The sequence below is a fragment of the Chenopodium album genome, chromosome 25, assembly GCF_948465745.1.
Source record: "Chenopodium album chromosome 25, dcCheAlbu1.1, whole genome shotgun sequence".
Taxonomy (NCBI): Eukaryota; Viridiplantae; Streptophyta; class Magnoliopsida; order Caryophyllales; family Amaranthaceae; genus Chenopodium; species Chenopodium album.
Window position 1 is genome coordinate 1,317,538 of NC_137858.1, and position 15,383 is coordinate 1,332,920.

At 32.8% G+C, this 15,383-nt stretch overlaps 2 protein-coding genes across 2 annotated transcripts; one reads left to right on the plus strand and one right to left on the minus strand.

The window, feature by feature from the left end:
* Nucleotides 1-19: 19 nt before the first annotated feature.
* LOC145614921 (ubiquitin-related modifier 1 homolog 2) lies at nucleotides 20-3,273 on the plus strand. Its single transcript, XM_081669996.1, has 4 exons — nucleotides 20-149; nucleotides 2,180-2,255; nucleotides 2,392-2,474; nucleotides 2,971-3,273. Exons 1-4 carry the CDS (start codon nucleotides 127-129, stop codon nucleotides 3,086-3,088), a joined length of 300 nt encoding a protein of 99 aa, XP_081526122.1. The 5' UTR covers nucleotides 20-126; the 3' UTR covers nucleotides 3,089-3,273.
* Nucleotides 3,274-9,034: 5,761 nt separating this feature from the next.
* Nucleotides 9,035-14,751, minus strand: LOC145614390 (ATPase GET3A-like). Its single transcript, XM_081669441.1, has 7 exons — nucleotides 14,265-14,751; nucleotides 12,738-12,859; nucleotides 11,536-11,686; nucleotides 11,213-11,323; nucleotides 10,624-10,762; nucleotides 10,416-10,531; nucleotides 9,035-9,548 (listed from the first exon to the last, which is right to left on the minus strand). The coding sequence occupies exons 1-7, from the start codon at nucleotides 14,535-14,537 to the stop codon at nucleotides 9,372-9,374; spliced, it is 1,089 nt and encodes a 362-aa protein (XP_081525567.1). The 5' UTR covers nucleotides 14,538-14,751; the 3' UTR covers nucleotides 9,035-9,371.
* Between the last annotated feature and the right edge of the window lie 632 nt (nucleotides 14,752-15,383).

Genomic DNA, 15,383 nt, shown 5'->3' on the forward strand with positions numbered 1-15,383 from the left:
ATTTGCACAATTGCACATGAGTATTTAGGTTGGTGCAAAACCGACGTCGTTTAGTAGCAAAGTAAGACCAACGCTAAAACCCTGCAAAAGTATCAAGCTTTCATTCCATTTTCTTCTCAACTCATCATGCAACTCACTCTTGAATTTGGGTATTTTATCTCCCTTCCATTTTTATTTCAAATTTTAATTTTTTCATGGTTAATTATTATGTTACTTTTTCGTGTTTCCCTAAAATCTTCAATCTTTAATAGAATTTAGTGAATATGGTTATGAATTTGATTTTCTTGTGTAACGATATATGAAATTTGATTATTGAAATTAGAATTTGTGAAGATTAAGGTTATATGTTATGATTAATGGATGTCAAGTTTAGTCCTTCCTCAATTGTGTTGTTTCTTGTCTGCTTCCCCTTCCCCAAAAACTGTGAAATTTTGATGTTTGAATAGTAATATAGGAATTGCATTGGTTATATTGGTTGGATTAGGGCCATAATCATAGAATTGGTATAAACAATTTTTGGAAGTGCTTAATCTATGCTGTAGGTTTGTTGGCAACCGATTGCTTCATAAATGTTAGCTTCGCGCTTGCACCTTTGTTGTAATTGGTGATGAATAGATACAAGTATATGTTTATGGGAACCCCTTTTTGTTGATTCTATGATTGGAACTGCTTGAAATGAATAGCTACTTCATTTGTCTTTTAAATATTGCCCTGTCTCCAATTTTCACTCTCTTTAGAGCTGTATTGAGTGGGAAGGTAGAATTGTTTATGTGGGATTACAAATAGAGGGCAGTTGTGGGACCATGCCAACTAAATTGGAGAAGGGGGCAATCTTTTTGTGATGATTCAAACAGAAAATTAGGGAAATCTTTAAGGGACGATAAACATATATTTGGAGTGATCGAGTGTTGTAGAAAAATACTTCGTATTTTGTAACAATACCTATGTTGGCATTGGAATAAACATGGGTTATTTTCCTAGAAGGCTAGAACAATGGAATAGGAGTGCAATTGAGGATTCATGCCTTATCCAATTAACCAAAGTAGTGTGAGATCTCATGTGAAGAATATGTTCGTTAGGTTAGGTACTCAAGAATCCGAGGATGTGGAGAATGGCTCTACACGTGGTATATCTGAATGTAAACATCAGATAAGTCGTATGGAAGTTGATTAGAAGTACATATTTGATATTTTGATGTATAGGTGAATCTATGTTCCATCTGTGGTGCACGCTGAGCATTGTACTGAGTCTCAACCACATTGTAAAGGTTTTTGAACTTTACATGACCGAGATGTTAGGCCACAACAATCAAGAACCATCCAGATTTACCATAAAAGTGGTTTCAGGCTCAATAATGTGTTTGCAACTGCATCCAAAATTCTGAGTTATTTGCAATATAAACGACCAATTTCATGATTGATTGAGTCTCTCTCATGCTTAGCAAAGTGGGTAGAGTATGGGGTAGAGGAAAATAAATGGATTGGCTGGAGATATGTGATGTATTTGCAAGAGACAGTTCTATATACTTTGATATAGGGAGGTCTAAATTTATTAAAGGCATCCTTAACTAAAAGATTTTAGCTAGAGCATTAGTGTGGCTGCCGGGGCATAGCAACCCTTTATTTTCAAGTGTGGCTAGAGTGAGATATTGAATTCTCCAGCCTTATAGATTTTCAGAGTGAGGGAATGAATCTTTGTGAATTGCATGGAATGTAGGATCTGTACTTTTAGAGTTTTAGGCTTAGCTGCAAGGTTTATGCTGTATTAGCTTGTAACTTTTGAGATAACAAATGCAAAGTACTTACTAGTTTAATATTCATATTTCAGTCAAATCTATGCAGTGACGTTTAATAAGCTATGCCTGCTGGAAAGATGCTTTCTTGTTTTGAGATGTCTAAATCCTTTTTATAGATGTTGCCATTCACTCATTTATACCATTTTCTGTAATTTTGAGTAACTTGTTTGAGATATCAGTCAAATTACAGATGTGGATTTATATTCTTCTCCGTTGTGTTGCGAAGGGTCTTTTGACTCAAATCGCTTGATGTTTTGTTTTTCTTATAATATATCTAGAATATATTTTCCTTTATGTGATTTTTTCTGCATAGAACACTATCCGTGGTCTTCTTTTATGCATTATCTCTAAACTTTGGTCTCATAATGGTGGCTTTCTGTGAAGAGGGGGCCTAGAGCTTTTGTGCGAATCCAAAAAGGTCCACCATGTCAATGTCAACCTATCAGATGGAGAAGAGAAAGTAAGTTTCTAATTGACACCTTCCATCTTAAAAAAGTATTATGTAAAAGAAAAGGAAAGCGGGGAGAATGAGGATTACAAATGCTAGTGTAAGTTTTGATTTGCTTCAATTGACCTGCTTTTCGTGTTATTTGCAGCTAACCATGAAAAGATTGCTGTCATGGGTTAAAACAAATCTTATAAAAGAGAGGCCTGAGATGTTTATGAAAGGAGATACTGTGTAAGCTCTGAAACCTTTTCCCTTTCTTAACTGTAGTTATTACTCCGTACTTAGCATATTAGCGTGTCGTATCATTAGCTATTTTTAACTTTCTGATGAGAAGATCTATTTGATTGGCCTGTCCCAGTTGAATGGGTTTTGGCAGAATTTCTGCCCTGACCTGAATCATCAGTTTCAGCCAAAATTAGTCATTGGCTTGCTTCGCCTAATCTGTCCTGCACTGATTTTACTGGCTTTGGGCATGGGCCAGAATTTCAGGCCCTGATTAAACTTTTTTCAGGCCAAAGCCTGCCCTTGTCCATGTTCACCTCTGCTGTTGAGTACCGAGGCTAAAGTCGGTGAATCAAGACTAATAATTTGTTGTTACATTGCTTACATGTGAATTTTACTAGTATGAGTCTTATGAGTTATGACAATAGCTAAAACTATCTCGTAGCACATTTCTGTTGACTTTCATCAATTTAATGTCTCATAAAGTCAGAACATTAAACTGCAGGAGACCCGGAGTTCTTGTTCTAGTGAACGACTGTGACTGGGAGCTTAGCGGTCAGCTTGACACTACACTTGAAGAGAAAGACGTGGTAGTCTTTATATCTACCTTGCACGGCGGCTAATGCTAATACTAATACCTGTGTTCTGTTTTCTACTTGATCATAAGACAAACATTGTTAAGAGAGTATATTTCATTAATATGTATGCTACAAAATTGGAGATACTGATCAATTTCCGTTGTATTTGTTTACTGATTATTACTGCTACTAAGTATACAAATCAATGAAGTGGCACGGTGTTTTTTTTTTTTTTTTTTTTTTTTTTTTTTTTTTTTTGTGTGACACAAAGTGGCACGGTGTTTTGACGCCACGTTTTGCTAGAATGTTATGTGTAATTATCAATTTTCATTTCCTTGTGATTAATAAAAAAAAAACAAAAAGAAGAATTTGTTGAAAGTGGGATTTGAACCCACGCCCTTTCGGAGTAGAACCTTAATCTGGCGCCTTAGACCAACTTGGCCATCTCAACGTTGTAACATAATTCTCAAAAAAATATGTAAGACGTATCAACCTTTAACCTTTTTAATGCGTACAAAATCCATACTTATACTTAATTAAATTTCATACACATTATTTGGTTTCTCTAAAATATGTAATCGAAGTTTGCCTACATTATTAATTTATTATCTTGTATGGCTTTCTAACCTTTCTTAGAACCAAAGAACAAAAAAATTATTTATGGAAACTTATTGTTTTCTTATCTAGGAATTAAGATAATACTCTATTACTAATGACGGTTGATATGAAATAGGACTTACAACAATATTTGTAAAATAGGAAACTTCTGATCTTTATCCTCTTACAAGATATCCTTTAGATATGAAATCATGTATGTAGTAGAATTTTATTGGTTTAGTAATTTTTCTCTAGCAACCGACTTTCCAAATTTGTGTATAAATAAGGCCAAACTATTTTCCCTAGAATTCCATACACAATACTTGCTCTTTGTTAATCTTAATTTTTTGTTGGTGTTCTTACGTAAAGTAGTAGTAATGGCTAAACTTAGTAATGTTCTTCGCAAAATGGCGTCATTGAGTTGTGTTTCTAATCCTAAGAAATCAGGAAGCAGCATTAACAAGAAGCAGATCAAAACCACTACGTCTTCAACACCCATACCGGCTTATTCTACTAATAAAGGTGTCGCGGCTAATCAAGGTGGTGTAAAAATTACTCCGGTGAATCACCAAGGCGGCGACAACTGGTGTCTTCCCAATAATGTCCCTGCTCGAGTAGCTATGCCCTCTTATAGTCACAAATTTAGTGCTAGGCTATTGAATAATATGTATTAGCTTAGCATGCGTGACTTTCTTTAATTCATTAAGTGTAATTAAGTAGTTTGAAGGTTCTTAATCGATCTATTAAGCATAATTATGTTTGTGTACTTAGGAAAATATATTGTAAGGAGAAATTTGTTATTAATCAAATTTAACTTTTGAGTTATGACTTACTTGATGCATACGTACGGACGTACGGTTGTTTAGTTATTGGATTGTTATTTTTAGTTTTAGGAATCATGAGGATTTTGTTTTTCTTGATTTTTGGCTTAACAATTGAGTTGTTTGAATAATCAAGGTTTAAGTACATGTCATGTTTGGACGTGCGTTTAGCTAGGTTGATTTCAAGTTGAGCCATATTCGATCGATTAAATTAACAAAACTATTCGCAAATTATAGTCTTATTTGATAGAATAATAATAATATAATAAAGATCAAATAACGTTGATTGCTTCAGTCAACATCAAATTCAAGTTACGTGATAGTCTAGGTGTTAAGTCGAAGTTGTTTATTTGCTCTTTAACAATAGTAATTATCAATTCCTAATAAGAAATTCAACACTACTAGTAAAAATAAAACACCAAGCATTGATATATCAATAGTATTAGTTGTGCTATATGCCTATATCACAATATTATTTAAAAATACATAGTATGTAGATTGTAGGTTAAGAGAATAATAAATTTCTCAAGAGAGTATTTAAACACTTCTCAATCTTTAACCTTTTAGTACGTATTGTACAAATCCATACTTATAGTTAATTAAATTTCATATATACGAGTAACAACATTAATTTGTTTTTACTACAGAGTCAAATATATCCCACATATATGCATTCCATCATCCTGGATTGCCACATGTAATTGACCTTCACGGGCTATCTGTATGACATAATTTTCATTATTTATATAAGCTTATTTTTTCTAAATTAAACTTGATTAAATTAATTATATTATTTTCTCTATTGACATGCATGTGGAATATGTATGTACTATCTCTTAAAAAAAAATATTACTCATTAATTATTGGGATTATTTTGTAAAAGTAATAATAAATAACACTTTATTAATTTATTATCTTGCATGAATGAATGGCTTTCTTTGCACCAAAGGAAAAAAAATGTTTATTTATGGAAACATATTACTCGTACTAATCTACCAAGATAATACGGAGTACTAATAATGATTCCCTCAAAAAAAAAAAAAAATTAATAAATATATATATAAAAAAAAATACTAATGACGGTTGACTATTAGACTTACAATAATTTTTGTAAAATAGGAAATTAAACTGATCTTTATCCTCTTACAAAATTTCCTTTAGATATGAAATCATGTAGTACTCGTACAATATTATTGGTTTAGTAATTTTTCTAGCAACCGACTTTCCATATATAAAAATTACGCGTAGTTCACTAATCCAAATTTGTGTATAAATAGGCCAAATAATATGCGCTAGAGTTTCATAACACAATATTTGTTCTTTGTTAATCTTAATTTTTTTTTTTTTTTTGGAGTTCTTACGTAAAGAAATAATAATGGCTAAACTCAGCAAAATTCTTCATAGTATTATGAGCAAAATGGCATCTTTAAGTTGTGTTTCTCATCCTAAGAAATCAGAAAGCAGCATCAAGAAGAAGATCAAAACCACGTCTTCAACACCGGCTTCTTCTACTAAAGGTGTCACGGCTAATCAAGGTGTTGCAACAATAACTCCGGTGAATCACCAAGGCAGCGACAACTCGCCATGTCTTCCCAAACTCCCTACTCCAGTTGTTATGCCCTCATATTGTCACAAGTTTAGTGCTCGGATATTGAGTAATGTGTATTAGCTTAATTAGCATGCATGACTTTCTTGAAGTCATTAAGTGTAATTAATTAGTTCGAATAATGTTCTAATTGATCTCTAGCTTAAGAATTATGATGGTGTACGTTCTTAGGAAAATATTTTGTAAGGAAAAATTTGTTATTAATCAAATCTAACTTTTGAGTTATACTTGGTGCATACGGTTGTTTAGTTAGTTTGTTAGTTATTTTTAATTTTAAGATCAAAGATTTTTGTTTCTTGATGAATAATCTAGCTAAGGTTTAAGTCAAGTCATGTTTGGATTTTTAGGTTGATTTCGAGTTGAGTCATATTCGATCCAATTACCAAAACTCAAGTTACGTGGTTTAATTTCAAGTAGTAGTTTGGTATTAGGTCATGAATTTTAATTTAATGTAATTGATTATGAATCAAGTTTTGCTGTGTGAGTCATATTGAATTCAATTATTAATAGGCTTATTAAGTGAATATTTATAATTATTATTAGACACATTTATTGCTAGATCAGTATCAAAATTAAGTAAAGACAAATTCAGTTTATGTAATAACTTCATAATTTTAAAGTGTAGGTATGCTGTTAAGTCGAAGTTGTTAATTTGCTCTTTAACAATACGAGTAGTAATTAGTTCCTAATAGGAAAAACAACACTATTATTAAAAAATTGATCAATACTACTAGTTGTGCTATATCACAATATTATTTAAAAAACAAATTTAAAATTATGTAGATTGTAGGTTAATTAAGAGATCAATAAATTCCTCAAGAGAATATTTAAACACTTTTCAATATTTAACTTTTTACTTGTCGTAGTAGGTATTGTACAAATCCATACCTTGTAGTTAATTAAATTTCATAGCCACATTAATTTGTTTTCCAATTACTATAATATATCCCATATTCGCATCCCGTCATATATCTCTTGGATTGCCACATTTAATTGACCTCAACGGGCTAATTGGGTGGTCTATATGACTTAATTTTCATTATTTATATAAACTTATTTTTCTAAACTTAATTAAAAATATTAATTTCTCTATTGACATGTGGAACTTGTATGTACTATTTCTTAAAAATATTACTCATAAATTATTAAAATTATTTTGTATAAGTGATAATAAATACGTAGTATTAGGTACTTCTACTACATAGTACGTAGTAATTTAAAATACGAAATCGAAATTTGCCTACATTATTATTAATTTATTATCTTGTATGGCTTTCTAACCTTTCTTAGAACCAAAGAAAAAATATTTATTTATGGAAACTTATTATAATCTTATCTACCAATTAAGATAATATTACTAATGACGGTCGACTATTTGGACTTACAACAATATTTGTAAAATAGGAAACTGCTGATCTTTATCCTCTTACAAGATATCCTTTAGATATGAAATCATGTATGTAGTAGAATTTTATTGGTTTAGTAATTTTTCTCTAACAACCGACTTTCCAAATTTATGTATAAATAAGGCCAAATTATTTACCCTAGAGTTTCATACACAATACTAGTTCTTTTTGTTAATCTTAAATTTTTCTTGGTGTTCTTACGTAAAGAAGTTGTAATGGCTAAACTCGGTAATGTTCTTCGCAAAATGGCATCATTGAGTTGTGTTTCTCATCCTAAGAAATCAGGAAGCAGCATCAAGAAGCAGATCAAAACCACTGCGTCTTCAACACCCATACCGGCTTATTCTACTAATAAAGGTGTCGCGGCTAATCAAGGTGTTGCAACGGTAACTTCAGTGAATCACCAAGGCAGCGACAACTCTCCTTGTCTTCCCAATCTCCCTGCTCGAGTTGTTATGCCCTCGTATTGTCACAAATTTAGTTCTCGGATATTGAGTAATGAGTATTAGCTTAATTAGCATGCATGACTTTCTTGAAGTCATTAAGTGTAATTAACTAGTTCGAATAATGTTCGAAATTGATCTTTAGCTTAAGAATTATGTTGGTGTACGTTCTTAGGAAAATATTTTGTAAAGACATTTATTATTAATCAAATCTATCTTTTGAGTTATGACTTACTTGGTGCATAAATTGTTTATTTGGTTGTTATTTTAAACTTTAGGAGTCATGAGGTTTTTGTCTTTCTTGATATTTGGCTTGACAATCGAGTTGTTTGAATAATCAAGGTTTAAGTCAATTCAAGTCATATTTGGATGTTTAGGTTGATTTCGTGTTGAGTCATATTCGATTCAATTACCAAAACTATTCCCAAATTATAGTCTTATTATTATTGATTAATAATAATAATTGTTATTAAACGTTGATTGCTTAATTAGGTCAACATCAAATTCAAGTTACTTGATTTCAAGTAGATTTTTGGTATTTAGTCATCAATTTTAATTTAGTGTAATTGATGTTGACTTAATTAAGTTTTGCTGGTGAGTCATACTAAATTCAATAGTATCAATAGGCTTATTAAGCGAAATTAATAATTATTAGAAATATTTAGTGCCGGATCAATGATCAAAACTAAGTAAAATCAAATTCAGTGTATGTAATTTCATAATTTCATAGTGTAGGTGTTGAGTCGAAGTTGTTTTCTCTTTGACAATAGTAATTAGTTCCTAATAGAAAAAAGTACAACACTATTATGTTTATTAAGTCTATATTTTGGGTTTGTAATCAAGTACGAATCAAGTTTCACAAGGGCACATTCAATTCTATTGTCAATAAGCTTGTTAAGTTAAAACAAAAATTATTACACATTGTTGTACGGTCAGGCTAAATTTAGGTTATGTGATTTCGTAGAGAGTACGGTTGTGTTCAAATCCAATTTTCTAGGTCTGAATAATGTTAATAAAATAATTTTATAAACTCGAAAATTATTGGTGATTATTCCCTACTAATTAGCCAATTAGAGGCAATCAAGGTTAGCATCAATCGCATATCACTACAAATCATACAGTTATAATAACTGATCTTATTACTCTACCAAGTGTTTTGGAGTCAGGTTCATCTGTTCAAGAAGATGCATGACAAATTGAAAAATACAGTATCTATAATGCAATGCTACTATAACATATTCCCTTTGTTACAATGACCTATATAAAACACATGCATCTTGGTGAAGAATCAATAAATAGGCCATCCTCGGGCAAGCCCCGGTGGCCAGGCTATCACCTGCCTATCCCAGCACCCCTCAAATAAGAAAAAGAAGAGCTAAAAAAAAAAATTCTGATTTCAAGGAAAAAAAAAAAAAACAGGGCAAAATTAAATGTTTGTCGTCTCATGAGTCGCGCTTACACCTTTTGTTTACCCTTTCGTATCTTCTCCAGCTCCTCTTCTGCAGTTTTCAACTGTAGTTTTAACTCAGTTATCCTCAGTTCCAATTCTTCAACACTTCCCTTTTTGATTTTAGGTTCGTATGGTACGAGGAAATGTTGTGAAAATGACCTCAACGCTTGTAAGCCAGTGACCTACATACAAAAATTAATTTTTGTTTATACAATTATGCAAGTTCAAGGTAATCGACAGTAAACTTTTCCAGGTAAAAACTAATTGCTGCGTTTTCCTGATCCCTCCTACTTAAAGATATGATGCAGTTCAACAGATATATATTTTTTTTAATAGTTGGGTCATTTTTTTGCCCCATCACTTATTGTAAGTAGCCTACTTCCTCCAAGTACATGCATGATACCGGTCGAACTGACGAAACGGTTAAATTTCGCCACTATTTTACTAGAGGCCCTGGCGATTCCACAGCCTAGCCTGTCCTCCACCAACCCGAGGCACCGCCTTTTGGGCGGCTTACATGTTTCCTGCCACTAAAACTTCCGTTTAGATAGTCAGGAGTGTTATCTTGTTTCGAACTGTCCCTTTTTTTCCTGTTTTTTAAGGAAAATAAGGGACTGGCAGCTGCTATATTTTGTTACCCCCGTCGCGTCGTTCGCTTTCAAGCGTGTGAAAGTAAGGTCTCCCCTTCTTTTCGTCCGTAGTAGTTCCCCGGAACGAGCCCTTTCCTAAATGGCTAAGGCTCGCAAGGGCCCTTTTGGGGCTTTCGTGTTTTGAGCTAGGTTTTACGGCTTCAGTCCGGTAACCGAGAGCTAATTTTTCAATTCCTCTGCCTAAACTCTGATCGGAATGGAAGCTTTTTCGTGGCATACTTGAAAATTTTATCATAGAATCATTACCAAGTTAGGAACCTAAAATAGTACAAAGCATATACTTTGTAGTATATATGGGACTCCTAATGCTAAATGGAGGGAGGAGTTATTATCACATCGACTTAAGAGAAAAGTTAAGCTAACTGAACTCAAGTAGGGACTAGTTTCAGCTGGACCTACCTCTTCAGGCATCAACGGTAGTTTTGTAATGTGAAAGTCTTCATACAACATGTAGAATTGATCAATATATCTCTCTTGCATTCGCATTCTAGCTTTCAGCAGCTTAGAATCAACAACTATAATCACCAAATTTCAAATGGTGTTAAGCCAATTATATCAAGTGGCAGACTAAACAAAACCTGAAATGTTTAGATACAAGAAATAGTACCTTCGTCATCAAATAAAACTTGATTGATGATGATATTGTGAGTATCAATCTCAAACTTTGCAAGTTCCTGCACCAATCTCTCTGTTTCATACAGTGATAAGAACTCAGGAATGCAGACACAAACAAAGGTTGTCATATCCTGTAATATGAGTGTCAAAAAATCAAGATTATTGATAAATTTAAGAATAGAAAGAGATTTCACAACATCGTTTATAAAAGCAGGGTTATTTCTATTTCCACTTGTATTAAAGGAAAGCATATTATATCATAACCAACATTATACAGACGGGTGATTATGTTTTCCAGACATCCAAAATAATTCTGGACGGAGGGAGTAGTTTATACGGCTTCAAACATAAAACAAAAACTTAAAGCAAAAATTCAAGAATGGAAAGAAAATTTTAACCTACAACTGATATATGCTCTGCTGTTTTTTAAATCTTCTAATGAACCAAAGGTAAGTCAATAGGTGATTTTGTTCTCTGGTTAGTCTGGACTAATTCACAGTTACAGCTTCTACAAAAAGTCCCACGCAATATATTTTACCAGGGAGATATTAAATAGAGTAGAGCAACAGGAGCAGACTTACTGGATCCCTGAACTGCTGGTTAACTTGTTCGATTACTTCTTTCATGCCTTCAAGCCTGCCAAGAATTGCATCTTCACCAAAGTCATCTTCAACACCAAAGAGACGAGTCATCTAGCATAAAAATCACAACAAATTGGTTACTTGTGAATAAGGCCTAGTAGCTAGACATCAAGGCTCAATATAGCCATAGTCCATAGATCTGCATCATTGAAGAACAGTAACCCCTTCCCCCAACGAAAGAATGTCATAGGAGGCTAGCAATTAGCACAGGCCAAAATCTTTATTCAAGAATTCATGCATCACAGGAAACCATTCGGCCATACCTGACTTAATAAGCCCCCAAATTTGTTCTTCAAGGTCATCATTTTTGCCAAACCCTTTTCTAACGTGGAAGGAAATTGCAAAAGACGAAGAGTGTGTCCTGTGGGAGCTGTATCAAACACTATGACAGAGTAGTCCATGGTTTGAACTAATCTGCAATAACACAGTCAATAATTAACAAGGGAAATGCCATACACAATAAAGCTCTCTAAAAAAGGAAATATGAACTGCAATCGAAGCAGATGTAACCACCCATTCTTGTACAATAGAGGATCAATTGCTAAAAGAAAATTTTCTCTTAGCTAGTACTAAATTTTTTGAGAAATGAACGGGAGCTATGATATATCACTATATCTGAACAAAGATCACTAATTTGAAATTCACTCATTTGGCTAAAATGCCTAGCAAGCCAATCATTCCTCATACCATTTATCCTCTATGCCCAGGTAAAGATATGGAATTACTTTTAACGTTTTTTGATTGGATTTGTGAATTTCGTTTTAATTGAATTTCTTTCATAAATGGTTATACACCCAATGTCTCAATCATCTGTGAATACCGAACAGTCTAGAATATCATCTTTTTTAAACAGTTGGATTATTATACATGAAAGCAGCTTCTGAATCCTTGATATTAACCATAAAAAATGTGAACATGAAAAAGCACTGCCAACTCCGATTAGATTTCACAAAAAAAAAAGAAAAAAAAAAAGTCTTTTCATGTTAGGGCCTTGGAGGAAAGGTCAGTTTGAGTAAAGTATCTTTAATCCACAGCAGTGTATATGAATGTCTTAAAGACTAGATAAAACCTCTAATCTTCACCAACTACGAGCATCAGCACATATAATGGCTCAATGGCAAGTCAGATCACAAGTACCAACACAGTACCAATGGTGTGACTGAATCCTTGGCTCTCTATGAGCATTCTATTCTGCACTAAGAGGTTCAATGAGCACCCAAGTAATTTGGAAGTAGGCCAGGCACAAATTAGAAGTTCAATTGGTGCCCTTGCGGTAACTGACAGCATGTAAGCACACCCCCCACCCAAAAAAAAAAAAGAATAATAAATAGATTATCTGAAAAGAACCATGTTCTTTAAAGTTTTCTTGCAACTGCTAACAAAATGACATTAAGTATACACTGAAAAAAGACCAAGCACAAACTAAAGACAAAATCCTGAGTCCAGTGGTAGACGAAATACTCACTTCAGCATTTCCGCAAAACTCATAGCTTCATCAATTCCAGGAATTGCATTTGCTAGCTCAGATACAAAGTTATCTTGCCCATCAGTAGAAAGATCATCATTCTCTACAGACGGATCCACTTCCTGCAGGTAAATGTATGTTGAAAACATTATATCTAAGCAATATACTACAGTATCAGGGAAAGCAAAAAATACAAACAAATATATACAAAGTACTTTTTTTTTTCAAAACAAAAGGTCAAATTGATAAACTATTTTGCTTTTTATCATGCACATCAAAATTGTCTCCTCCTTTATGCCTATTTTCCCCCCTCAAGCATATACATATACCTTCATTCCCTTAGGCTATGCTCTTCAGAGATCATAATTTAGTTTCAGCCAATTTCCAACATACATCATGACTTCATGAGTCATGACATTACTTACCATAATCCTTTAGTTATATGTGTGATATTTTTTTAAAAAAAATCATTTTCTTTTTCCAATTCTTTCTTTCTAATGCATCATTATAGACCTCTAGTTTAGAAAGCACAATGACTACATCCAATTTGCTTGCCAACATTTTTTCTAAAATAACAATGTTTGTACATAATTTACTCATTTAAGTTAAACCAAATAAAATTTCAAGGCACCCACATTCTTTTGTGGCAACTACATATGATTATCTCACAAACAATTAGCCTAGTACCCACAAGAATATTATAGAATAATTTTGAACTCCCTGTGTCTGAAATAACATTCTTTGCACATCCGAAATGCGACATGAACACTTGCAAACCCTAAAATTACTTCTACAAAAGTACAGATCACTCTCAGACAGCACATCAGATGCGTAACAGCTTTTGAGCATCGGACAAATACGAGGTTTTGTGATCAAACAGTATACAAAACGCCCTCCCCAACACTCTCTTCCTCACATTCCTAATCCACTTCTTCTGTACTACAAACTTCTTCCCTTAACCAAGTAAACTTCTTCCCTTGACCAAGTAAACTTCCTTCCTTTTAGTAAGCAAGTGGAATCATATCAGATTGAAGTCAATGGCTCAACAAGAAAGGAAACCATTTAATTTAATCCCATTCAAAATGAAAACAAAGAAAACTTCCAATTTGTAATTTTATAGCAAGGGAAATTTTTACATCAAAAGGGTGGAAACAACAACTGAAAATACCATAATTTTAGAAGACTGTTGATGTCAGCTAGTTTAGATTGTACAGTTTTGGGGGCAATATCTAAGACCTGGGACCGAATAACATCTACAATTGCTGAAAATCAATCAACTAAAATAACCCAAAAAAACATGCAATCTCACCCTAATTAAATAAACACAATTTCATTCCTCAACAACTGATGACCTCTCTACTTCATCAAATACCATATTGCATTTTAATCATCACTCCAAAAACAATCAAAAAAACATTTCAATTCCCTTAAATTCAAATCAAATTACACCCCAAATAACCCCATTTTGTAAATAGGCAAATTAAGAACACCCCACAAAATAAAATCAAGGAAATTATCAAAAATTACCATGGCAAAGAGATTGGGGAAGCCATTAACAAGGGTAGGAGTCTTGGTAAAACGCTGTTGAAAAGCATCGCTAAGATTGTGGGCAGGATCAGTGGAAATGATAAGAACAGAAGGACGAACACTTGCAAGAAGAATGGCAAGAATTGAGCTACAAGTTGTCTTCCCAACACCACCTTTGCCTCCTACAAATACCCATTTCAGGCTTTCTTGGTCTAGAATGTTCTGCAATGTTCCTTCTGGCATTTCCTGGGTTGTTTCTTGATCTGACGCCATTGATGAAAGATCCAAGCTTTCTCTCTCCTCAATTTATGGGATTGATTTTTCTGGGTAGATTTGAAATCAGAAGAAATACAGGAAATTGCTGGGTTTTTGGAAACGATAGTTCTAAATCGTGAATTTGCTTGTTTTATGGACTGCAATTAAATTCCCTATTCTCCTCTCACTTGTTTCTTCTTCCTGGATTTCTTTTCTTACCTTATTTTTTTATTTTTATTTTTTTTTCTCTCTTTTGGTAATACTTTAGTTCCTTAGACTAGTTCAAAACCCGTGCTATGCACGGTTTTGCAATAGTATTTCATTAATCGTTTAATAGAAACTGTACAAAATGAAATCATTATAACTAAAAAAAAAAAAAAATTACAATAAACATTGTGAATTTGTAGTATAATTAATGTACGTAAGATGAAAGGAGATAAAAAAAAAAAAAAGCCATTTTGATAATATCCTAAGTAGTATTTTATATTATTATGTAACATTTCTTATTCTTTAACATTATATTTTTAATTAAAATTAGTACTGTTTGGTGTCATTATGTAATAAATATAATGCTAAAACTTCTCCCTAACATATAACAACAAACTTCTGTCAATGACAAATAACAAAAAAATAAATAAAGATAAATAAATAAATAATTTGGCGGGAAAATTTTGTATAAGGTGGTGACATGTGTACTTAGAGGATAACTACCGGGATTACTTTAGTATAATAGTATAGATTTCTAATCATTTCCACAATTTCATTCGTGGTAAATCCAAGGTGCAATAGGGAATGAGAAAATCTTACATGGCAGATTTAGAAAATAAAATATTTTATGGCGGATTTAGACATAAATAAAATATT